The following is a 26,316-nucleotide window of genomic DNA, read 5'->3' as shown; positions in this document are numbered from 1 at the left end:
TCTCTTTGGGAGAGAAGGGGCGGTAATTTGTACATTACCAGAGTTATAATTTCTAATATAGGACAAGGGAATCACGGACATGAGGATAGATAATGTGAACATGCAAACAGGGAGGTGGGGAGGCACTGTATTATGGCTCCCAGCAGACCACTGACTTCGCAATCATGAGTACACTAGGGGTGTCTTGGTAAATGCCAAATGTCAGAGTAGCAGCATCAATGTACAGTCAATATCCATGTATTCCCTGCTTTTATTTACTGAGTCACTGTGAGATGCTTTCCCCAAAAGGGCTGTTCAATATTTCAAGAGTTCTCAAAAGAGTAAACAGACAGTAAATAAAGACACAATCTCCTGGGCATTTGAAAACTGTGGCTATGCATTTTTATGCATCGGTCCCTTTGAAGGGAAATGTTTTGACATCAAATATTGAAGACAGCAAGGGCTGTAAAATTTAAAGTCTTCCAGATCCAGGGCTATAAAGAACCCTATCTAGCACCACGCTGTCAGGATGGCAAACAGACCACTGTGATGGAGCCCCAACAATCAAGCTATTCTTTACGTTCTGTGTCATTCGGGAGTATAATAGATATACATCCCTAGTTACCAGACAGTTTCTCCTTTCAGATTTCCTCCACACTGCAGTGTGTGTGTTTCATTACACAGCCTGAGCCTGCTTCTTATAGCAGACCTCATGAGTACTTATTGACAAATAATCTGTCAGGAACAAATTGGACATATTTCACCATCTTGTCATTTAAGACAAATAACTGATAGAGACTTTAGTAGGATATCGTGGTTATTTATGCAAATGTTTCTCTTTTTCAGCTGAAATTGATGACATGAACATATGCTATATTTTGAGGGACAAGGACAATGCTACAAATGACGTCTTCTATTTCTCCATTGAGGACAGTGGTAAGTTACTTTATTTAAACATGCTCTCTTGCAATTATACTATGTGGTAGGCACACCACTAAGACTGAAATGAGTTCTTTTGCTGACTATGAGGCTGAAAAATGTAATTTTGTTACACTGTGTCAAGTTTAACTTTAAGAAACTCGGGTTCCTTTAAGGATGGAAAGATAAAGCTTGCATTTGCTTCATAATGTGCCTAACTTAGCAGAATTAAGAAACCAAAGCTGTGTGCATGGAAGGGAGAGATTTCCAGAACAATAACTCGTCAATGACTCTCATGAGCCAATGAAGTGAATGAGAAGGAAAGAAAAATATACTATTTACGGATAACTGCCCAAAAAATTTTGTTTTCGGAGCTTCCATGCCTTTTAACAAAACACCATTTATCTGAACATCACGTTAATCTTGCTGTGCTGTAGTATACTTCACACATGATCACCCATTGTTTTTTCCATGCAAGGGCCTCCTGATTTAGAAAGTTATGATTGATTGAGCGAGTAAATAATTTGTAGAACAATTAGTGGAGACCTTCCTTCCACTGTAGATATGTAATCAGACACGGGCTCAGTGAGTGGTTTGAGGCAATCATGCCGGTGTTGCCGATTCACAGCAGCAGCGTCCCTGACAGTGTGTCCTTTTTGCTACCCTTCAGCCGTGATGAGGGAGCACAAAGGAACTCTCTAATAGGGGCCCTCTTTTCCCACAAGCACCTCAGAGGGCCCCCGTACACATTTTCTCATCTCTCGGCTTGGGACTAATCTTTGTTGAATACTAGTTGAATAATAGACAGGTTAAAATCAATGCCAACAGGTGGACGGGGTGCTAATGAGTGATCACTAAAATGCATGGGACAGCCTCTTATCAGGAGCTGATACTGAATAAAAGCACTTTACCTGAGCTGCTGGCAAGTACTAAGCCCATCCGGAGCTCTTTTGTTGCTGACTGAGGTTCAGCTGGTCCATTTATTACTGTCTCAATTGGGTTATCTGTCATGGATCTCTCTGGGCTTCCCTCTCCCTGTCACTTTCTGTCTTTTTCTAGCTTCCTTGGTGCTTGATGACATACTTGTATCTCACACAGGTAGCGGTGGTTTACCCTCCAGAACTGGCAATTATATCTCATATCATCATACATATCATCATACATATCTCTAAAACATCATTCTATGACATGGGAATTGTGCTTTATAGTTGCACCTAAGTGGCCTGACAAGCTGATGAAGAGTCTTGTTGCATGACCCATCAATAAGGACTCGACACATACTGCACTGCAGCTTGTGAGTCAGTCAGTGAACATTTTTTAATAAGATTTAAGCTGTGCTGGTGGCTGCCCTAAATCCCCAGACGGAGCCTCCAGCTCTTTGAACAGTCGTGTTGGGGAGGAGCTGAATGGTGTACACTGGCACACAGCTGCACTCTGTCATGTTCAGCAGTGGAAAGCATTCTCCTCCCCACTTCAAGTTTATTGGGAAATTTATCAACTACATTTGGCAGTTTTTTTTTTGGATGAAAAGTTACTTTCATGTCACAGCTGCTCAGTTGGATTCCAGGAGTTTTTGCCAACAGCTGTGATGAACCATGAAAGGGTGCACAGCTTTCAGTGTATGAATGACTGCTAATTGATATGTGCAACTGAATTTGTGTCTATATTTATTTATTTATTGTGGTGGTCAATGTGTTTACAATACATATATACAATAACCAGGATTGACAGGTTGCAGCAAATGATTCTTTTTTTTTCTCAAATAATTGATTAATGATTAAATAGGTCTTCAAATGCCTTGTTTAGTCCAACTAAACACAGATATATTCGGTTAATTTTGAAGAATATTACAGATACAAGCAACAAACCATCACATTTGAGAAAAAAACTTTCCATGACGAAATGAATTATTTCAACAATTTATCAGTTGTGTCTTACTTTAGATTAATTTTTTATTGGTTCACTGAGATTGATCATTTAATCATTTCAGCAATAGTTTTAGCCACTGACATCTGTCATTTTGCCTCTGCTCAAAGATGAGTTTACTGTACTGGGATCAGTGCCCCACATAACTGATTGTTATAGGATTTGTGCTGGCTCCATTGTCAATCCAAAAATAAAGTGACTTACAACCTGCACTCATTACAGGGGCACTAATTTACTCTTGGCATGGGAGAATGAATGAAAAGTGTCAAGCCATTCATTGTGCTCAATCCAAATACTTTTGGCAGTCTAACATCTGACCACAAGGCTGTTTTAGCTGTTGAAGCTGAGATCATACTTTCTCTGATAGATGGATTGTCTTCGTCTTGGCTCTCTTAAATTGAGTTCATCTTGGCAGCGATGCATCTGCTTCTTGATGTGTCAATTAAACTCTAAAAGGAGTGTTCAGAGCCCAGATTTAAATCTATGTTGGCCCTGATCAGCGTACACTGCAATAATGACCTTTGCTTTAAGTGGGCAAATATTCATGAGTTTATAAGAACTGCTAAAAAGGATGTCACACCCTTAATAAATTGTTTTGTTTAGCTGGATGAATTAGGCTTATGCAACTTAAACTTCAGAAGTTGCTGTTTCACTCAATTAACTTGACTATGTAAAGACACCTGATGGGCTTTTTGCCACAAATACCACCACGGCAATTAGCCCACATCCCAAAATGCTCATCATTTCAATCAGTATGTGTCAGAATATAAGAAGGATCGTCACAGTGTGACTAAACACTGCTATTTTAAACTTTGTTGTGAAAGAACAAACTTTAAAATAATACTGAAATCACTTCAAAATTGTACTTTGCGTTCTTTGTAACATTCTATAACTTTATAATCATGGGTAATTTCTGTAGTTGATGTGTAATTTTCTCCTCCAGTTTCTTTTTCATTACATAAAGCTGCCGCCGTGTGCCTTTACAGCTGTATTTAAGGTGCTTTTGTCGAAGATAACTGGGCTTATTTTCTCAGCTGCTTGTGTATCTCACTATTTGTCAAGCTTGTCAGAACTTTGAATGAATAATCACAGAGGAGTGAAATTACACATATTCATTTGTGGGTGTCTGTTTACTGTTTTGAAGAAACATCACACCTGGACAGCAAAGTCACAGACAGAGGCGTGGGCCAGAAACCTCTTGACTTAGAAAGTGTGTTGTTTAGAACAAGATCGGTATTTGAATGTTTGTGTATCTGTGTGAATGTGTGTGTGTGTGTGTGTGTGTGTGTGTGGTGGGCAGGGGGCTGCTCCTGTCATTCTAAGTCAGTTAATTGCTGTGTTTCGTTGGACCACAGCCCTCCCCCTTCAGGGGCATTCAGGTGAGCTTACCTGAGCACACACAAGCCCTGGCATTCCCAAGCAGTTGTTTGTGGAGCTGAATCCCCGTCTGCCTCTAGCCAGTCAGTCAGCATCGGGGATGTTCCTACTGACAGACACACTGCTATGGCCTTTGTTTTCCCTTCTAGGCACTCACTGCCATCTCATTTTTTTTTCTTTCTCTGAGCTACAAAGAGGCAGCAAAAGATCATTGATTTTTTCAGTTCATAAAAATGTGCTGCTTCTGAAGGTCAGACTCGACAGCTTTGGCCAAAGTTTCCTTCAGTTTTCCATTTGACTAGTGAGGCTTGTTTAGTATGTAAAGTGCATAGAGTGTGAAAATCAATAATTCAGATTTGTAGTGGAATGGGTCTGTACAACACAGAGCAAATTCCTGACTGGAACGTTTTTTTTTTTCTTACATGGCAGTTTCCAATGCAAGTCTGCAGCACTCACCTCAACAAGCATGTCTTGTTTGTTATTTCTGCTCCGTGCAGACCAGGTCACTGAGAGAACCTTGACCTGATAAATCCAATCCAAAACCATTTCGGCCTGCAGTAATATCTGCCCAGCAGAGCGTCTACATTTTTCATGTTATCTGTGTGTAATCGCTTGTGACACTGAGTGCATACTTGAATCCATCTCCCTTGTCTTGCCCTCCTGTCTAATCCCAGGTTAGGAGGGATTATCTTTCTCCCCATAGCGTGCTAGTGCACAATAAAAGTATGGGGGAACATGCACGCACATGCAGTTGCGAGGTTAACATGGACTTCGCGTGTCCTATAATATCCCCATCGTAGAGCAGGTGATGACTCTGCAGTTTTTCTGTGTTTCTACCCTGTTTTTAATGAAACTGTCCCCCCTACATTTTTCTTGGGCGGTATAACATTCCTCTGTCCTTGAGACGTGGAGCATGAATCATATGCATAAAGTATGTTTTAAGATACAGTAAATTACATAGCTTGTCCAGTTGTTGTGTTTTAAAGAGATTTTAGGGTGTTACATTTTCCTCAACACCCATCTGTGCTGCAGCTAATAAAATATTAGGTAGTCATTTTATTGTTTTGGAAAAATATTTTGTGAGAAAACATCTGGGAGTTAATTAGAGGAGCTATTCCTGGGTAACAGCTGCTTCACTTTGGGGATGAAAAACTGAATTATAGAGGGAATTTGGGCTAATCATTTTAGATGGAGATGGAGCATCTTCTGCTGTCTTGTGTGTGTCTGCAGGAACAGACAAACAAAATTTTACTGAAACATGGCTAAAGCTTCTAAAACCCCTTTACACTGATGTGCCCCATTTTCCCTTTGGAAAACAGAAGGGAAACCCTGCTTGATGATTCCTTTGCTCTGTCTTAATATGCTGCGAAAGTAACTGTGTGGAGTCAAGGTTAACAAAGGAAAGGCAAATTCCCAAAAGTATTGAAACCCCAGGCCCAGGCTTGTTCCCTGGATGATGATATGTGTCGTCATTCCTGCCTTAGGATATCAGTCTAGCAGAACTGGGGCTGTTCAAGCACTGAGTTTGTAGAAAATTCTTCTATTGTGGAAAAAGCTTGCAAGCTGAAGTTTGTGTTATCTGGTTTGAGCGCTGACAGTCAGGAGTCCCATCAACTCCAGAAAACCCGACGAATACAAGTATTTTATGCATAGCTCTCCAGCAGTGGCAGTAGGAGAAGATAAAACAAACGTGTAAAAATGGAATGGAAAAATGATAGGTTCAGTAAAATGAAGCCATTTTGGAATATTTTATAATGAAAGCAAAATTAAAATCAGTCTCTTAGGGGAGCGTTCCATTTTTGTCTAAGTTGATTTTTGGCAAACCATTTAATGAGACTGTGTTCTGACAAATCTGATATTGCCAGAAAACCTCTGTGCCAATGATGCAACAGTAGCTGCTGTGACATCTCTCTTTTCACACTAGCAGAGCTTTTGTTCAGTTTCGCAAAAATCACTCTGGATAATGTGTTTTTGGCCCCTGAAGCCCAGCAGTGGGCCGGAGCTGCCCCTTTCAGGCCTGCTGCATGAGAAGCCTCTGACAGCTGGGCTTAGGCTGTAGTGTCACAACTCTCTCCAGATGATCCTGGGTTTCAGGATTTGAGCCTGTTGTAGAGTTCACCTCCTTTGTACACATGTTTTTACACAAACATTCACACACACTTGCACACAAAGCATCCACTTATCTATCCATCTCGGGGCCAGCTGCCTGATCCCATAATCAGAGATAAAGCTGGCGCTGCTAAAATGTTGCATCAGGATTCTGGGCATCAACTACAGTTTAATTGATAACTGCTTTGTCTTTGATTTCAAGCTGTTGTCTCTTTTGATTAGAATGCTATGATGTAGGCCAGGAAAACACCAGCTCCTTTCATTTTGATATTATCAGCATTTCAGTATGCCAAGAAAATACAGTAGAGAGGAATTGAAATGTTACACAGTTTGAAGCAAACTCTCCTGAGAAGGTTAGCATTTTACACACTCCCTATGAAAGCAGTGGGAGTGTGTCTTGAGAGTAACGGGGCTCTCATCTCATAAAAGGTGTGAATGAGACCCTTTGGGGATTCTGTGCGTGGATCAAGCTCCCTCCCACCACCACCTCCACCACCTGCTTTCCTACACAAGTGGAGCCTGATAGGCAGGATATGAGAAGTCGGCTAGTTGAGAAATGGGAGGGTAGAGCAGTCAGAGGAGATGAAAGATTGAAGCACTCTGTTGGTCCCAGTATCGGTGGGGGCACGACGTCAAGCTGCTTCCTGTCGCCTGTAGCGATGGCATGAATGTGCTGATGTGCAGTTCACTCTCTAAACACCGCCTGTGTTGACAAGTTGTGAGAGCTCTAATGTAGTAGGTGAGCTCTGCAGGTATGCAGCCTCATCTACATATGAATAGAAATTATTTTGATATTTGCTGTATACCCGATTAGTTTATTGCAAACATCGACTATTTTCTTTTTCTTTCTGGAGATGTGAGGAACATTGAAAAAAATATTCACATCAACCTTGGAAATGTCCAGAGCTCAGATCAACCCTTCCCCAGCAAAGAATACTGGGGAACGTCTTGCTGCCTGAAACTAACTAGACCATGTCTGGGCTTATCTTGGTCTTCCAGGATATGGGCTTGGAATGAAGAGTTACATATTAGCAAGCAAGTGGGAAGAGGGAAACAAAGGCAGGACTACTGGACTATCTGATACAGCATTTGCATTTAGCTCCTTAAATCCCCAAGTAATTGGCTGAAGCTATTACAATTACTACAAAATAGTTCAGTAATAATTTAAAGGTTATCACTGGTCAATGAGTCATATGCATTTTTTTTCCCAGCACATTGTGTTTCATTACAGGGAGCATCCATTTAGTGCAATTTGTGCCTTGTGATACCTTTGGGATAGTCAGCTAACAGATTTAATTTGCACTTAATTTGCCTTCTAAAGAGAGGTGATCATGTTGTAAAGGGCATTCAGTGTGCACGAGTTGTCACAGAGAGAGCTGAAGGCAACAATGCAACTTTGACATTTAGCTTTTGTCCTTCAGATCCAATAGTTTTCTGTCTGTGAAATAGAGCTCATCACAGCTTATTACTTTGTTCCATTCCTCGGGGTGTTGTGCTCCTTATACCAGGACGTGCATCTTTGAACACCCAGTGTCTCTGAATGGCAGCCGGATGGAGAGAGCAGCTTTTTGAACTTCTTTTTTTGTTTTTTTTTTATGTAGGTCTGTGGTAATTTTCAAGTTGTTGGGTTTTGGAAATATTGTAATTGTTAATACTCTATCAGTTATTGTCTCTGTCAGTGAGCTTCTGAGCACTGCTGCTCTTTAATGTTAACGTCAGTCAGCCAAAAAAAAACATGAACAGTAGCAGTAGTAGTTGTCACATCAGCTCACTGTAATATCATCTCTAGACCTACTCCAACGAATATAGTTACTATACCTTGAATTGGTGTACCATAGTTCTTCCAAGACTTACTAGGATGTACATGTTACAAAGAGCAAAGGTTAATTTTTTGAACTGTAATAACATAACACAATAACACTTTATTAATGGCCAGCTGGTACATTACATGTTGCACATCCAACTTTGACAAATGGCATTTTATCATATAAAGATATATTGTGTTACATCAGAAGTTGGCCATGTCACTAAGAAGCTGATGGCAAACTTCACACAGCATTTTCCAATAAATTCCACTCAAATCATGAAAATAATATACTAGATGTAAATAAGGCAAGAGTAACTGGATACGAAGCCATTCAGATGTCCATATTATGAAGTGTGGTGTACTCTACATATAATTACTGCACGCAAGTATGTTTCTGAATGTTACTGCATGGCCACTACTATGCCCACAAAGTCAGAGAATTCATCCCTGCAATGGGAGGAGCGTCTCTGACTTTGCACCAAAGGTTTGTTGAGATTTTTCCAATATGAAATCACATTCTCCAACAAAGACATCCAGAAGTTTACAGTAATTTAAATGCAAGGAAAAATACTTGCAGCATTTTTTTTTCACATCCTTAGAAATAATCTTCTTTGAACATACCTGCACATATTTTCGAACTCAGGGTTTGTTCCACTGCAGACTAATCTTCAGTCCAATATTACAAGAAGGAGACAATAACAACACTAAACCCTTAGACGTTTTCTTCCCTCTTTTCATGAATGCAGACTAGCATGCTTATCTTTAATATGCAGGTTTGCGCAGTTCTACTTGAAGGCCCCCTTTCACCAGTAATAAACAAAAAAACCAAGAGTCATTTAACACTTCTTTAGGAATTACCATTTCAGCTTTTCAGGCAGCTTTTTCCTCCCAGGCAAAAGCCTTCAACATGTGAGGATTTGCAAGTAACAACTGTGAAATGCAGCTGAAACATGTTGTTATAAATGAAACCAATGGAGGCTGGCCCTGAGAACAGTCTCGACAAACACCCGGCTCTATTAGTATGGAGCTCATGTGTCTGTGGGACTGGGATGGGGTTTTATATTCTATGGCCTCACACTGCTGCTTTCAGCAAACAGTCCACCATTATCCGGTCTGACAAGAGAGCAAACACTGTGCATTCAAGGGTCAAGAAAAAGCACGTCCCCCTCTCTTTGTCAAGTCCCTTCATCCTGCATCCTTATGTTGCTTTGTTTTCTCTCACATTTTCACACTTCCCCTTGTATCTCCTTGTTATTTCACTGTTCTTTCCTATTCAGACACCAGCAGCATTGGAGAGTTGAGGTACATTTAACACACACACACACACACGCACACACACACACACACACACACACACACACACACACTTGTACCAATGCAATCCTTTTAACTCCAGGGTCAGACACAGATTTTTGTCTTCAGGAGCTCATCTCTTTTGTCAGGAAGTGTGTGACATGATCTTGGTTTTCCAAGAAAAGTTCAGAAGGAGTGCTACATGTTATTCGTTTACAACTCACTATTCAGAAATGATGTATATAATGAGGTCATATATAATGCTTAAGTGACTGCAGATATATTTTCCCCTTACACATCTTCGACTTTATCATTTCCACTATGCAGTATGATTTGCTAAGGCTTCCTCAGTAACTTTGGCCTTGTGGCTGTTCTGGCATTCACACTGTACGTAATTGACTGGTAATGAGCACAAAACTCTTGATTTTAAATCCACAACGACCTTTACATGTGAATGTAGAGGAAAGCCCTGCAGCTGCTAATTCAGCCTTTTGTTGTTATTTCCCCTGCTATTGAGATTTCAGGCTTTTGCTCTCTAAACCGTGTGGCTGACTGTTAATTAAGACACTTGAGGCTGCATCCTCTTTGACAGACAGGAATGCCATTCAAGGGCAATCAAGGAATACTTTGCCTGACCTCACCTCCACAATTGAAGCAAAGCCCTCAGCGATGATTCCTTTGGATGCATTCTGAAACTCAGTGTCAGCTAATTGATTTACTTACTCGCTACAGAGAGACGGGAGAATTAGACTTTTCATCGTTTTCAGGTGCAATAGTTATCATTCTGCTGAGCAAGGCTAAACGATAAGACATGTTGAATGGTCTGAATGTCAGTGTAATGACACTCTAAATTATTCAGATGCTTATGCATTTAATGGCAAGCTAAAGAATTTGAATCTTTACAAACTGTGTTTATATTAATCATGATCTTGTTAATGATTACATCTTAGCCAAAAAGAAGGAAATAACTTCGAATAACTTGTGCCCACCCAAGTCTGAACCGTGTGTTTTCCAGCCCTAATGATGTATAGTCAGGGATAAGTCCTGACCCTGGGTGCTTGGCAGGACACCCTGTGCCCCTGTTTGAAAATCAGCAAGCCGCAACTGAGCAGATCTTCTGCAGAGTTGTGCATCCAAAGTTGGCCACTTGCTAATCCTTAAGGTGTTTAGAAAGATTCTGTTTCAACTAATATTTCCAGGCGAGTCTAATAGGATTATACTTGAAAACCCAGAATGTTTGCATGTATGTGACGCTAGTAATTTCTAGAGATGGAGAAGTAGTGACCCAGCAAATATCCAAAGGGCACTCTGTTGAGTTGTTTATCTGCTGTTTGGAATTCTTTTTCACATTTATGTTTTTTAACAAGTCAGTTTTGAACGTTCCTCAGTATCTTTAAAAAAACATCTCACCCAGTTAATGCGTGTGTGTTTGTGTGTTGTTTGCCACGAATGATAAATGATGTCATTTGTGGCAGTGTGTGGGGACAGTTGAGCGTGAAGCAGACTTGTAGGTCAGGAGTGACCTTCCCCGACAATCACATTGTACAGTATTTCCTCTGACACATTTCTCTCCTGGGCCACAAATAAAGGAGCCCCATCTGAAATAAGAGCCCTGGGAATTCCTCACTGCCTTTCCACACAGGCGAGGGTGGTCCTACTTTGTGACTCAGGAAGAAAGTCACGGAGTAGTTTCCACAACAACCTTGTGCTGCAATTTGGAATCAAAAACAGAAAGTGTGGGAACAGGATGAAAGTTGTTGCTTTGCTTAAAAGGTTTCTTACTGTCAATCAAACTGTGGAGGACAACATTTATAAGGACACTGAAGCACATTTTTGGTTCACAGAAGGCACATTTAAGTCTCAAACTAATAAGTTAAGTGCTTTACCTTGAATGACTTTCTGTGGATGTTGGTTAATGGTGTTAGCATTTTCAAAATAGGCTCTTGTTCTCATGAGCTATTCAGTTTCTGTGCCCATCCATCCGTCACTGTGATATATCAACTCGAGCAGCTGAAGTGATAGTTTGTCAATGTTAATGTCAGATCTTGCCTGCATAGTGCTGAACAAAGAGAAGTATAATAATCATTTCTGTGCATAATATATACATTCATGATATATTCAATGAAAATGTAACACAAGAAAGTGAATGCCTTTGCATTCGAGATTTAGAATATGTCGCACTTAGAGTTAAATCACCTCTATAGTAGTGGTTCAGATGTTAATCTCAAAGAACTTTCCCTGCTGAGAGCAAAGCCTTGCTTGCTTTAAGCCTTGCATGGCTCTCTGACCCAACACTTTTGTTCAGAAGTGCCTTTGGCCTTTCTTTCAGACCCCTCAAATGTCGCCTCAGAGTGACCACAGTGTCAAAGCGGACACAGAGGTGACAGCTGCCAGAAAGGACCCTGTGGAGCAGCCACATTTATGGCAGACCAGTTCCCTGAAAGGCTGTGCTGGTTGAAAAGGGTTTAGAGCCTGTGAAATCATAACAGTTCTAAATCTTTCAAGCCACGGCCAACTCGTTACTGCTGATACAAGGCTTAGGGTGATTAGACCATATCTGTCTCTCCCTCCTCTGCCATGTGCTTTCTTTCTTTCAACAGGATTATCATATCCCTTTTCCCTTAATTGGAGAGATGAAAAGTATGCTGGTATGGCCTGGTACATTATGGAACCCAAAGACAACCCATTTTATAGAGTCAATGTAAGCTGTGATGACAGAATGCGACTTCTTTCCATTACAAACTTGAGGCTTTAGCATAGATTTTCTTTAGAACAGTTTTTGCTATTGATTGTTCTCTCACTTAAATGTAAAGTCAGCTGGCCATTTCTTCTGTGAGTTCTTGTCCTGGAAGCAGCATGGAGCTCAAAATGTCAAATGCAATCCTTCTGCCACGGCAGAATTTAAAATGAACAATATTTAAAGTCTAAAAACCCAGTAACGGCACAAAGAGACTGCAATCATCAAACGCTGCTGTATCAAAGTTTATTTCAAGGGGAAATGCTGACCTGGATGAAGATCCTATCTTCTGGGCACCATGAATATTGATATAATCATCAGGATTAATCCAAAGCTTTGCAGCAGCCTATTATTAATTGTTGCAATACCTAGCGAATGATCAAAATGTTGGATAGACAGAGCAATAGACTGACTAACACATATGGCAATCTCTTGGCCGTACTGCTCAGATCTAAAAACCAAAGAGGGAATTTTTGTAAATAATTACTTTTTGCTGTTTACTCAAGAAGAATAGTACCTATTCAATAAAGATTCAGGGGCTTTTATAGATTGTGTGACTATTGTGAGTGAATTGTCTTAAACAAGGCTCTTAAATCTGCTTCATAAGACTTTGTGGCTCCCAGTGCAGATGCAAAAACTCCCTATCCAGCATTTTGTTATGCACATGATTAAATATTTGCATGCATGTAAACAAGTGAAGTATGGGAGAATGAAGTGCTCATTTACATTTTATTAAGGGTTTCCTTTTAAAAATTGTCTGCCTGCCCATAAGGCTAATTTTAATTTACCGTAGTATGATTTAGTATTTAGATAATTCAGTGAGTTAACTGTTTGTCTGTTACGATTAGTGGCCAGACAAAAGGCAAGGAAGTTAACCCTATGATGCAGACTTAACAAAAGGCAGGGCGGAAACTGCTCAAATGATTTATTTAACAAAATCCAACTGAGTTCAAAAATCCAAAAACAAAAGCAAGTTCAAGGAAAACAAGACATGGATCAAAAACAACAGAGATACCAGGGACTATACGAGAAAAACTTAGAGGAAACACAAAGAGACAAGACAAAGTGAAACACACTCACTTAAATAGACAAGGGAGGAGAACTAATTACACGCAGGTGGACACAATCAACCAATCACAAGGGCGGGAAAACACAGGAAGTAAACTTGGACACAGGAGGGATGGCTACAAAATAAAACAGGAAATAACAAAACTAAACAGTCTAGATCCTAACACTGTCACTGTAAAGACATCTTAATTTGGCATTTCCTTAATATTAAAGTTTTCACTGTTTAAGAAAAAAGCTAAATGAAAAGTTTAGCAACATTTTTGTTTTTTATTGAACTGTCTAGTTAAGTTCAAACTAATAGTACATCGAAAGTACTGAGGGCCCTTCACTTTTTTCACTTTTTCATGCTAAAATTGTTTAAATTATTTTTTTTTCCTGCATCGGTAGCCCATAATGACAATGAAAACAGGATTTAAGAGTTTTTTTTGCTAATTTTTTAAAAGAAAAACCGAGGTATGACATTGACATAAGTATTCAGTACTTGGTTGAAGCACCTTTGGCAGGAACGGCAGCCTCGAGTCTTCTTGGGTATGACGAGACAAGCTTTACACACCTGGATTTGGGGATTTTCTGTAATTCTTCTCTGCAGCTCCACTCAAAGCTTTCCCAGATTGGATGGACACCATGGGTGGACATCCATTTACATGTCTCTCCAGAGATGTTAGTTTGGGTTCAAATCCAGGCTCTGGCTGGGCCTCAAGGACAATCACAGAGTTGTCTGTAAGCTACTTCTTGTGGTAAAGTGCACTACTGATCCTAAAACTGCTGGGCTTCCAGTTTCCCTAACTGCAGCCTTTTAGAGTAGTGGTAATGATAGAAATGGGTTATTCTTCAACAGTAAGTAGATTTAATGTGAATTTATTGTGAAATAAAGACATGGTAAAAGAATGAGCTCCCATGGCTTTGTCTTCGAATGTGGTCTGTTACAAAACTAAATTAAAATCTAAAAGCATTTTGCTGGTCCTGTGCACAGCTGCTCATCTATCACTATAGTATGTTGCTTGATGTTTCACTGCTACAGTAGATTACAGTTATTGCAGATCGTGGAGATTGTTGGCATACTAAGTCCATTTGCAGTATATGATCATTAAGTATTTTTAGATGTATTGTGTATATTGAGCAGGAATCACAGGCTAGTCCCAATTTATCCTCCTTAATCAGTGTGGTGCTGGCTCTGTGGGCAAAGGGCCGCCTGTCTGTCTGCCTGGCTGAATGAACAGACGAGGGTCCATGGGGCATCGTGGCCCCACGATGCTTGACGGTGACCAAATAAGGGCTGTCTGCAACATGTATGCAGGGAGGAGACAGGGGCACTAAGTTGGCACAGTCCAGTCTCTCACATTCTTTGGCCTCTTTCAAAAGGCTTCTGTCCCTCATCACACATCCACTGTGTGAGTGGACAGAACTCGTGTAGAGCAGTGCAGCTACATGAACTGGACAAGGAGTTTTGTGAAGAGGCTGCATTATTATGGAGAGAGACTTACATTATGAGTGCCACAAAATGTACTTGAAAAATCAACAAGACAGCATTAATTCAGTGAATGAATTAAGATGACCAGCACTGGAATTTGAAGGATTCTTGCGATAATCACATGATTTTAATTCTTCATTTTTAATTTGAAAGTGGATATTATGCAGAAATACTGTCTAATATAAAGTTCATGTACCTGGTATGAGCAGCTTATGCAATGCATTCACTGCATAAGACGTATGTTTCTGCACTGAGCTGCATAGCAATACAGAGACCTGAACATTAGAGATACCAATATTGTTCACTAAATTCTGTCTCAGTGCTGTGAGTACTGGTTAAAGATTAACTCTGGTGTTTTCCTTGGGGCCTCTTTGAAGTGGACTTACTCCAACCCCTGCTTATCTTAATTAGAAAGAAATCTGGAGGAGTGAAGTGGTCCTCTGGAAACGAGCACCTCCACTCTCCAGCTCCCCGAAGGACATGCTGCAGCTTTAGCAGGACTTTAAGGCCTCCTCAACTCGGTATTTCTTCGTGCCATGGTTGGACTGGGAGTATAAACTGTGAACATAAATTCTTTTTTGTGGGGTTTGAAAGTGCTGCCTTTTGATGTATCATACTCCTTACTGAAAATGAAGAATGAATAATTGATAGAGCCACTTTGTGTTTGTGAATACTTTTGAAGGCAAGCAGGTGTTTAACATGATTCATTCTGAAAGGGAAAGCTGCCTCTTTGAGGCTTATCGTGATGTGCAGGCTATTTCTTCGGTCTCATGTAAATGATTATGTAAACATGTAACCATTCTATCTTGTTATTGAAATGTATGAGGTACATGGGATAAATCCTATCGTTAAGCTGAGTGTTTGATTATAGAGAGAAGATGCATATCATTTATATTCTCCATTTTCTAGAATTGTACCTGGGATCTAGAGTATCAGCTGTGTTTTAACTATTACAAAGTCTGTGCCGAGTGAAGTCAGATGAATAGCCAAGACCTTCTCGGTTTCCATTACCTCAGCGGAAGACAGGCTCCTTCACGACTCAGAGATCACACATGAAGTGTTTACCGGTGGCATGCGTGCCATGCTTTTGGCTTTAATCCAAATGGAGTAGGGAGGTCCTGTCATACAAAGGTCTCCTGTCTCCAGAAGAAGGATGTGGAACACACAGGAAGCAAAATCCTACCCTATGGTAGACCTCAAGAATGTATGTGGTGTAAAATGTAAGACTTGAGACATTTTCATGATAAAAAAATCATGTTTTGCAACTCTATTACTGCTTTATATAAGACAATAATGAGTCAACCTTTACATTTGCAATATTTGCACACCAGAAAGTGTTAACTCTTGAATGTCCCTTAGGGTCATTTCAATGCAGTGATGTAAAATTCAACATAACACAAAATACTCTGTGCAGTATACTCGGCACATGAAGCACACTGCATTAGTGATAGCACCTTATTTGGGATTAACAGAGGAGAGGGCTGTGCGTGTGAACAGTGACTCGAAGGCTGAGCAGACCAACGAAAGAACACCAAGTTTCTACTATAGAAAAAAGTAATCGAATGTCTCACCAATTAAAAACAGAATTTAGGGCAATGCAAGGTTCAAGGAAATGCAGAGACAAATTCTTCTCACAGTATGAACTGTGAAGGAAACAATTTCTGTCATAATGTGGTGAGGGACTCATTAGCATTGCTGTACACAACTGTGTTGAAATGGTGTCAAATAAAAGAAATCCCTATTTTCAAAGAGATACAGAAATTCTGTGTTTATCAGAATTTAATGAAATGTGTACAACTAAATGATTCAAACATTTTGTTAATTTTGCAGGAGAGAGAATAAAACAGATTCTCCTCTCATTTCTGTTCAGGCTTCACAGTTTCTGCAGCCTTTTGTCCCAATTACAGCTCGCTGTTGATATCACCAAGTCTGTCTGAAGTTCACTCTGAACTGGATCGATAAGTTCAAGGAACGTCAGCATCTGTCTTCTGTATTCTTCTTCTTTCCAGCATTTTTGATAAAGCCCATTAGTCTGGGTAACCTTAACTACAAAGATAAATTACGGAAAGTCATGTTTCTTTAGCTTCATCCTTAGTCTTCACAACCTTAAGTCATCTATGTGGTAGAAAACATCAAAGTACCTCCATGTGGTCATTATGGATTAAAGAACTTTATTCAGCTAAATGATTCAAATGAGCTGTTGGATTTGTATGAAATGGGGGGGAAAAGAACACTTTGTGCTCCCCGTTGTCCTTGTGAGTCACACTGACTTTGTCCTTTTTCCCCAGTTACAGCTCATATTGTCAAAAAGAATCAGTGTCTGGGGCATTAAGACCCTATTTTTTCTGTGTGAGGAGGTGTGTACACTGTTAGACCAAAGGCAAAAGCTCTGAACAGGTGCAGAGAACATTTCACATGCGCGCACACACTCGGACACACAAACTTGTAAATGCATGCACCCTCACACATAATAAAATACCCAGGGTGAATGTGTATAGGTCTCACTTGCCCTTTGAGAAAGGAAATGGACACAGTGGAGCGGTCAGCTGGACGTAACAGATTTACTGGCCATAACAACTGGGGTGGGGCAGCGTAGAGACTGTCAGACGTGCCTAACACAAACAGCAGCAACCCTTGAACAATGTCCCTACACCCTCCCAGCAGTTTCACTTTTATTCCACCACTTTCAGAACTGCCAGATGTTTATTGGCTCAGTCATCTGTACCTCACCATTCTCATCCAGTACAGCAGCAGGCAGCAGCTCTCACTGTGCAGTCTGGTGGATGCATGCTGATTTTCAGGAACATTAAAGTGCGCTGCGGTTTCTGTATGAGTCTGTGTGTGTGTGCGTCTTTGCACGTTTGTGTACCTGTGTGTGTGTTTGATGCCAACGTCTGTGGCTCTGCTTTGAGTCTTCATGGTCAAATGGTAGCTGCAGTGCCTTCCAGGACTGTAGTCTTGGCCTTTGAATCCAACTTCAAAAGGCAGGAATAAAATAACTAAGTTCAGACAGGAAACAGACACCTTTTATCTTAATTAGAAATGAACCAATTAGACAGCACAAACTCTATTCCATTTGTATAAGGGCCACGCACCCCTCATACCACCCACTGAGTGCAGGCTAGGAGTTGCAAAGTCAAGTCCTAAAGGCATTCAAGAAATCACTCTAATAAGGGTCAGTGGAATTCCTGTGTCCACCCACAAAGACATTTGATTTTATGTATAGATATATACATAGATATTTGATTTTTGTGTGTCCCTTGCTGTGTGATGAGTTCTATGGGGTCATTCTAACCATTTCTTTATTTTAACTATCCACTGTATTTATTTGCAGGAGGCAACAAACTGAAGAACCAGCAATTCCGTCTGAACTGGGCTTGGATCTCTTTAGAGAAGGAACACTACGTGGTGGATGAAGAGGTCAAGTTCCTGGAGGTGGTGCTGAAACGTCGGGGCTACCTGGGGGAGACCTCCTTCGTTAGTAAGCAGACACCGCCTCTGATTTCATCAAGTCCACTCATCATAATAATTGCATCCCGGGTTACAGAAGATATCCATACTCAAAGTACTCTGTGCAGGATTTTAATTTATTCAAAGATTTCTCTTTTATTGTAGTAAAAATGTTAATACAATAAACAATGCAAGACCCAGCATTAAAATAGCTAAATCCCCACAAAAGGGGGCAGACGTAACTCAGTGTACAAACCAATTCTTTGTCAAAACTTTTCGTTTTCAGCTGAAATGCTCAGCTAACTCAGTCGAATGCCGACTGAAATAGTTGGCCAATGGCAGGCCTGTACCACCGGCCTACATCCTGTGAGTTAGACTACCTGATCGCTAACATCCAAACAGACAAAGAAACACACATGATGAAGAGCATACACCCCTCGTCTTGGGACTCCGTTCTTTTTTTAACTTTTTGACACCCACTTAAGCCCAAGATTGCCAGAGGCCAACGTATTGACAGATACGCCTACGCAGTGCACAAACACAACTACACACAGACACACACATACAAACACACACACACAGGCACACACGTACACAAACTCAGACACACTTTGATATATTTTAGGACAACTCTGAGGCTGGCTTGGACACCCTTTAGGGTCACACAGGTCATGACCTTTCACCAGTCTCCTCCGGCCAGCGTTTACGTTCCAATCACACAATAGCACAGAACAATCCCTGAGGAACCGTATGCGCACAAGAGAAAGGTCACCCAAAGTTGGTGGTCATGGAAAGGCGCCACTTCAAATGTTAGCTGAAGCAATTTACTCGCCTGAACTAAATGAACAATAACTGCTGAAAAAAAAAACAAGCAGCTGTAAGGATTTATGAGAGGCAGGAATTCTTACTGCTGCCACCATTGGTCTTTTTTAGTGCCACCATTTATTATGTCCGTAAAAATGAGGTGTGATTAAAATGGCCTGATGTTAAAGGTCAAATCCTGTTAGATCATTTACTGTGCTGTCATCTGTACCTTTGAATGCCCCACAGTGTCTTACTAATGAAACATCTCTGAGGAAGTATGCAAATTTTACTGGCCTTTATAGTGCTTCACACTGTACAATATATCTACTCTACCTCATTGACTCAATGAAATAAGAAATATACACTTAAAGGCGGATCATACTGTAGAGATATACAAGCAGATATATTTAATAATAACTCACAGTAAAAAGCAAATAAAAAAGAATACACCAACATTTTGTTGTTCATGTTGATAAGGTACAAGAGCAAATGGAAAAAAGAAAAATAAACTGGAATGCCTGTGTGATGACCCCACAGTGATCTCTTTGCAGATTAATATTAAATAAGAAAATAATGTACTGTATCTTGTGTAAGGAGCTTGAGCAAACAATCATATAATTGTCCCTTGTTTTGATCTTCTGGAGCATCGCTACTGTTTTATTAATGGCTGCATTATAAATTAAAGAAGTGCTACTTTGAACTTTGTATGCACTCAGTGTTCATGGCACGGAAAAAAAAAAAAAAAAACATGCCCTGCATTTTCATGATGTTTGAAATTACACTTGTGTGCTTTCAAGTCCAAACCGTAGCTTTTCACAGTGGCGTTTTCCTATGATTGAGGCAGCATGAAAGGGAATGATAATGGATGAGAGACGATGATGTACCTCTCCATGCTGGTAATGGAAAGCACACAAAAGAAGCTGTTATCTTTTTTTTTCAAGTCAGAACCATTTTGTTTTACAATGCCCTCAAAGTAGAAATAGCAATAAAGTTTGTCTTCCTAAATGCGTACCCAGTGAAACCTTTTATATTGTTCATTCCTCATAACAGTAAGTGAGTACAGGTTTACATCCTCAGGCATTGATTCTTTGATCATACACCACTCTGTTCCCTTTTTTTTTGGTTTTTCTTTTTCAATCTATAGCTAAGGAAACATTTGCAGACATAACTAAAAGACTGAACAGAAGCTGCTGTGAGTGCACTATTACATTAGTGTGTATTTATAACTCACCTGTCAAGTCTTTTGTCCTTTTTCTGCCATGCTTAGGCTGAGTAAATTTAAATCTTCAGAGAGACCATTAACTCTGGATTTAGTTAACCAAGAAAGAATAACTTTGGACAGATTATTTTTATCATATATGCTTCAAAATCTCTGCAGCATTCCCTCTGCAACTACACAGCTAACAACCAATATGCTGTGTTATAAGGTGGCGTCCTAGTCACCGCTTTCTCACAGTGATCATTTGAATTTTCTTCTTCCTCTGTTGTTTGGAGGAGAGGAGAGCAAAAACAGTAGACAGTTTTGATTAACCAGCATGAACAGGCCACCAGAGCAGCCTGACAGTTCAAGTCATCCATCTGCCTCAGTGTTGTGATGAGATTGTGACTGATCCCAGGCCAGTGCCTTCTCATGAAGACTGGGGATATCTCTTCTTTCCCAGCCCTGCCTGAGTGAACACTGATCAGAGGAGCCCACTGGTGGGCCACTGCTTCACTGGTCAATGTGCACAGTGCAGGTGGCACCAGTTTGGAGGCTACAGCGAGCCCACCTGCTGCGAAGTCTCAGAGTCACCGCTGTGATCAGAGCCATCCATTCCAGGCATTGTGGAGGAGACAGAGTTAGGAGCAAATCATAGTCTTTTCTCTCTTCTCCTCGCTTCTCTTTGAAGACTGCTGATTTTTCAAGCTCCGTTGAGCTTGACCATTTTATCTCAGCACATACGTGCAGGGGCCTTTTACTTCCGTCTGTACTTGCATATCAAAGCCCACTTTTTATTTTCATCAAAGAACAGAATGGTAATTTTCTTAAAAACCCAAACTCATGCATTTCTCAATCTGTGGTCTTTGAAGATCTTGTGTGTAGTTCTGATGCAATATTTCATTTTTTTCTCTTCTTTTTTCTTCCTCCCGCAGTTGGGAACAAACAGCGTTTTTTTTTTTCTTGTTACTGCAGTGCTTCATTTATTGAGCAATGTCTTGTTTATTACATTTGTGGCAGCTTAAAAGACTGTGAATTGCTTTGGGGTGTGAAGCCATGTTCCTTCTATTTACTGACCCCTGCTGCGTGTTGTGTGGCCAGTTAGCAAAGACAATGGAGGGCCTGTGTGCTCCTGCTCAACGGGAACCCTGCAAGTGTCACAACTATAGTGACTGTATGCCCCATCAAACAGCTCACATGCTGAAGGTCAGACAAGTTAGCCTCTAACCACTGCCGCTGCGGCCAGGCTGACATGAGGACTAATTGGCTTTATTCCCACCATGGCCATTTGAAACACTGGGGGTTGTAATCTGCACCCAGAATATGGCCAGATATTATTGAGGTAGGCTAACTGGGGAATGTCGTGCGGCAGGAGATGAAAACACTAGTTTAATTGTCTTTTTTGACAGTATCTGTATCACTGTGACCATTCATGGTTACACAGATATCAGGATTCACAGAACACTCATACATTAAAGTCATGTGTTCATTAAAAGGTAGTTATAGAAAATGTATGTGCCAGATGTGTGGTATTTACACACTATTGGCTGATGCTATCTGATTATGATATTAAACCTTTTATCTGTGTGCTTCTTAAGGTATTGGTACAAAGGATGGCACCGCAGAAAAGGACAAAGATTTCCGGGGGAAATCTCAGAAACAAGTGCAGTTCAACCCCGGCCAGACCACAGCCACCTGGAAGGTCCGGATCCTGTCAGATAGCGAGTATGAAGTGTCAGAAACCTTCCAGATCGTTCTGTCTGAGCCGGTGATGGCGGCCCTTGAATTTCCAGAGTTCGCTACTGTGGAGATCCTGGATCCTGATGACGGTCAGTAATGGTTTCTCTTTCAAAAATCAATAAAGAGAAAGATAGAAGGCAATGCTTTTTTTAGGAAAAGTAGGTAATCCAAAACAACACCAAAGTGACCAAAGTTGGCTCACACATAAGGTTTCAGATACAAACTCAAATGAAGATTCACATAAAGACTTAAACCTGAGAGGAGCTAACAACATCTTGAACCTAACTTTATTATGAAAATAGACACATCAAAAAACTAATTTCATCTGTGGGCAGTATTTTCTTTCCATAAGTGCAGATAAACAAGGTCAAAGGCATATGGAGATAACCACGCTGAGCGCTACATGAACAGATGAACATCTGAAAACAGCAGATGAAGATAGAGAACTGCATGATATAAATATGGATAATGTTTCTCCTCATCCCATAGGGCTTCGTTGGGTGAAAAGGAAGAATTTGCTGTCAACAGTTTATGCTAATTAACATGTTTAGCTGGAACTTTGTTTTGCAGAACATCAGTCTCTGGAGGGCAATCAGAAAAAAAAACTGGCAGCTATCTCTCTGCAAGATGTGAAATTCTATTTTTGTCTTCCTACAGCCATATGTCTATTATCATATCATTATACTGTTTATAGTTTCTAAAGTTTTAATGTCAAGGTCAAATAAACTTTAAAGGCTTATAAAAATGTATTTTCTTTTCACTGAGAGCTGAAAAATGGAATAGCCCAGAGGCTGCAACCACGGAATTGTGAAAAATAATTTATTTCACACCAGACAGACTTAAGTGGCTCAGACAGGAAACAGCTGAGTGTTAGAAATGAAGAGTGGCCACATCATCCTATGCGATTGTTTGCGTGGCCTGCAGGATGGGAAAGGAAAGGTGAAGTTCTGGTGACTTACCTCGTTAATGTGTGTGAGCATGAAGCTCACTGAGAAAGCTGCTGTCTGTGCTGCTCTGTGGCTGAAATGTTGCAAGCTCATTACCTTCCTGATTACCATATGCAGCTCAGAGGAGGGGGGAGACACAGACACGGAGAACTGCCAGTAAAAGCGAAAAACAAATTGTTTAACGTGTCTCCGCTTGCAAACATAATTAACACACCTTTTTATTCTGGACAATTTGTGTGGGCTGCTAACAATAGGCTTCTTAAATGAAACCAAGTGTGTGAGACGTTGATTTGTGCACATTGCTTTTAATTTGCCAAAGGATTCCTTACTCCCTCTGTATCGTTTACCAGGTCAATAACCAGAGCCGTCTCTCTGTGCTCTTCTGTGTATCAGCTTAAGACGACTGTAGCTTGGAAGATTTGCTGCAGCTAAATAAACAGTAGATGGTGGGTTTTGATTAAACTTGATGGGAGCACCATCAGCAGCCATGTAATGAGACTTATCATTGGTCGTAGTGTGTAAGCTGCAAGCCTGCGTATATAAGGTTTTTGATTCAAATACTGTCACCGTTGAGTTGATGCGCTGAATCTTCTCCCTTTTCTTCATCTCCTATCATCCAATTCAATTCACTTAACATTCAATTTATCACATTGCCCGAGAGCCGATCATACACGAGTGATTTTCTCGCACCAAAAGTCAGATAAGATTTCAATGTACTGTGTCAAAGTCATGATTGAAAGTGTTGATGTTTTTTCTCACATACAGAGTCAACAGTCTTCATACCCTCAGCTGCATACAACATAGAAGAGGACATTGGTGAGCTGCTCATCCCGGTGCGCAGGAGTGGAGATGTCAGTCAGGAGCTCATGGTCATCTGCTACACCCAGCAAGGTAACACATGAACTGCTGGAAGAATTTAAATCAAGAAATGTATTCTCAAGAAAAGATATGCTGATTAAAGTGACACTGAGCAAAGTCCTCTAACTGTTAATAGGTCGATTGCACCTCTCCCTCAGCTAGACCTGATACTTACTTTTCTTGATCACCTCTCTTCCTTGAAATTTAATCTAGACTGTGGCTGGATGACTATTAACTTGCACCTGTTAAGGCCACCATGTGTTGAAGCAGCAGATGGTGATTGTTGCCATGTTGATAACTAATATATTTTGCACCAGTTTAATAGTTTTGACTTTGCAACAATTTCATTCTTGCACATAAAATGTAGGTGCGCAGTGACAGTTAATCAATGCACCAGGGAAAAATGAAAGCTACAAGCTGGAATGTCTTTCATCATTGACTCGATGGCAGATTTTCGATTGTCATATGATAGAGCCTTTAAAAATGGAAGAGGAAGTGCAAAGAAAATGACCTGGTGAAGACTCACGTTGGATCAAAATGTGTCTGTAAATGGCAAAATGCAGTGAAGTGTGAAGGTTTCTCGGGCAGACTTGATGCTCATGATTTGAGAAAGAGCTTAGGTAGTTCTGCACAAGTTATAATGTGCATATACAGGAAACAAAAGAAACTGAATAACTAGGTAAATATTTTATATAAAAAACTGTTTCAGAGAAAAGGGAAATCAGAGTCTGAATCACTAACTTTGCTTTCTGTAATTCTGTTTTCTGCCCGCTCAGTTTCAGCCACAGGCACCATCCCCACCACGGTGCTGTCCTACTCTGATTACATCTCCAGGCCTGAGAACCATCACAGCATCCTGCGCTTCGACAAGGGAGAGGTGGAGAAACCCTGCCGGGTTGTGATCATCGATGACTCTCTGTATGAAGATGAAGAAAGCTTCAATGTCACCCTCAGCATGCCCATGGGGGGCCGTCTGGGCTCTGAGTTCCCCACGGCCAGAATCACAATCATTCCCGATATGGAAGACGGTAAGATGACATTTCACTGATCACAAGTGTGAAATTGATCAAAGGGCTTTGATTATTGAATCCCTTTGTGACATTTAGAGACGGCTTTTTCTGTGCTTTTTCTCTCCTTTTTAAAGGTTTTTCAAGGTTGATAAAAGCCCCAAGAAAAGGCAGCATGAATCTTGGCTAGAAGGGCTTTAATCTCTTATTTTATATATGGAATGGATAAGCACTTTTGACAGTATCTGAAAATTTGTTTTGAATAAGTTTTGTAAAAGCTGTATAAATGTTCCAAAAAGACACATTCAAAGCGGTAGGCAGGTGGGCAGCCAGACAGCAAATATGTTGGTGTGCTTGTGAAGTGTGTGTTTGAATTTTTTTCAGTGTGTTTGTGCTTGTCTGACAATGTCTGACAAAAGCGTTCAAGTGTGCAAGCCTCCTTCCTGGAGGCGAAGCCTTTATCTCCTATCTACAGGCTCAGACTGGAGGGCTGATAGTCTCCAATATCTTACTGACGCCTCTTTGTTCCCCAACACCGGACGGCCATTCCTCAGTTCCCTATCACTCTGACGATCTCCGGAAGCACTGCTGTAAAGTCAAGTTCTGTGACTGCAGGCAGGCAACACTGGAGCTGAAAAACCCAGCGTGATCGCGGAACTGTCTTCTTTTTCCCTTGAATCAAAACCCATTTAAAGCGAGATAATTGGGGTGATGATGCAAAATTCGATTCAGAATTCTATATAATTGCTTGGTTTTAATAGTCAAATCATGACCATTGGGATATGAGATTTTTTTGTGCATCTAATTCAATCAAGTTAGTGTCATTGAGATTTTTTTTTAATCTTTTACAACTGCTCAAATTACTCAAAATTAGAGGCTTCCTGTTGTAGGAGCCTCCTCCATTGCATAGTTTTGTACATGCTGCAGATGATGTTACAGACTTTAGTTTTGAATTGTAAAAATATCTTGATTTGAGCACAGTGTAGCACGGATCCAGTTACTTAATGGCAGTCCAACCGTGAAACCAAACATTGTGTTGTTTTTGCTCAGTGATGATGGTTCTGTTGTTCACCCCTTTTCCCTCAGCATGTCAGCTGCTGAAACAAGCACATTAATAATGAGAACCTCCAGTGCTTTCGCAATACAGATATTTTATTTGCCCTTCCAAGCAATTTATTTAGACATCTAATAGCTGCTTTTTTTTTAATCATGGCCAGAATTAGTGCTAAGGATATGAATCATCTGTGAGGTGAGGGGGTCTTGTCTGGCTCCTGCAGCAGCAGTTTCCAGGCTGTGTAACAGGTTATTCTCCCCCTCTATTCACGGTGGGACTTGAGGCAGACACACACAAGTGGATTTGTTTGACCTGCTTGAGGAAGGAAGAGGTTTACGTGGTAGGAATGTTTTCTTACTGTAGCAGCATCCAGTGTAATATGAGAGTGGGTACAGGGCCTTTTGGCCTCCGCTGCTCTGGGTATAGACTCAAGACTGACAAAACAGCTTCACAGACACAAGTTTTTAACAGGCTGTACAGCAGTCGGTCCTTACGGCAAAAAGCCTGCTACACAAAGTGTATTACCACTGCAGCTATAACATTTCCAAAGAGTCTCACAGTCTTTATGTTTGT

At 40.6% G+C, this 26,316-nt stretch overlaps 1 protein-coding gene across 1 annotated transcript in view; it reads left to right on the top strand.

Annotated features, from left to right (window-relative positions):
- The window catches only part of frem2b (FRAS1 related extracellular matrix 2b), a 50,525-nt gene that overhangs the window by 5,438 nt on the left and 18,771 nt on the right, over positions 1–26,316 (top strand). Inside the window, exons 2-6 of the mRNA XM_076735694.1 lie at positions 826–915; positions 18,020–18,166; positions 21,736–21,966; positions 23,590–23,715; positions 24,459–24,710. Coding sequence (XP_076591809.1) covers positions 826–915; positions 18,020–18,166; positions 21,736–21,966; positions 23,590–23,715; positions 24,459–24,710 — 846 coding nt within the window. The remainder of the gene's footprint in view (positions 1–825; positions 916–18,019; positions 18,167–21,735; positions 21,967–23,589; positions 23,716–24,458; positions 24,711–26,316) is intronic.

Source organism: Chaetodon auriga, chromosome 7 (assembly GCF_051107435.1).
Source record: "Chaetodon auriga isolate fChaAug3 chromosome 7, fChaAug3.hap1, whole genome shotgun sequence".
Taxonomy (NCBI): Eukaryota; Metazoa; Chordata; class Actinopteri; order Chaetodontiformes; family Chaetodontidae; genus Chaetodon; species Chaetodon auriga.
Note: the sequence above shows the minus strand (reverse complement) of the source record. Positions and strands in the feature narration are given on the sequence as shown.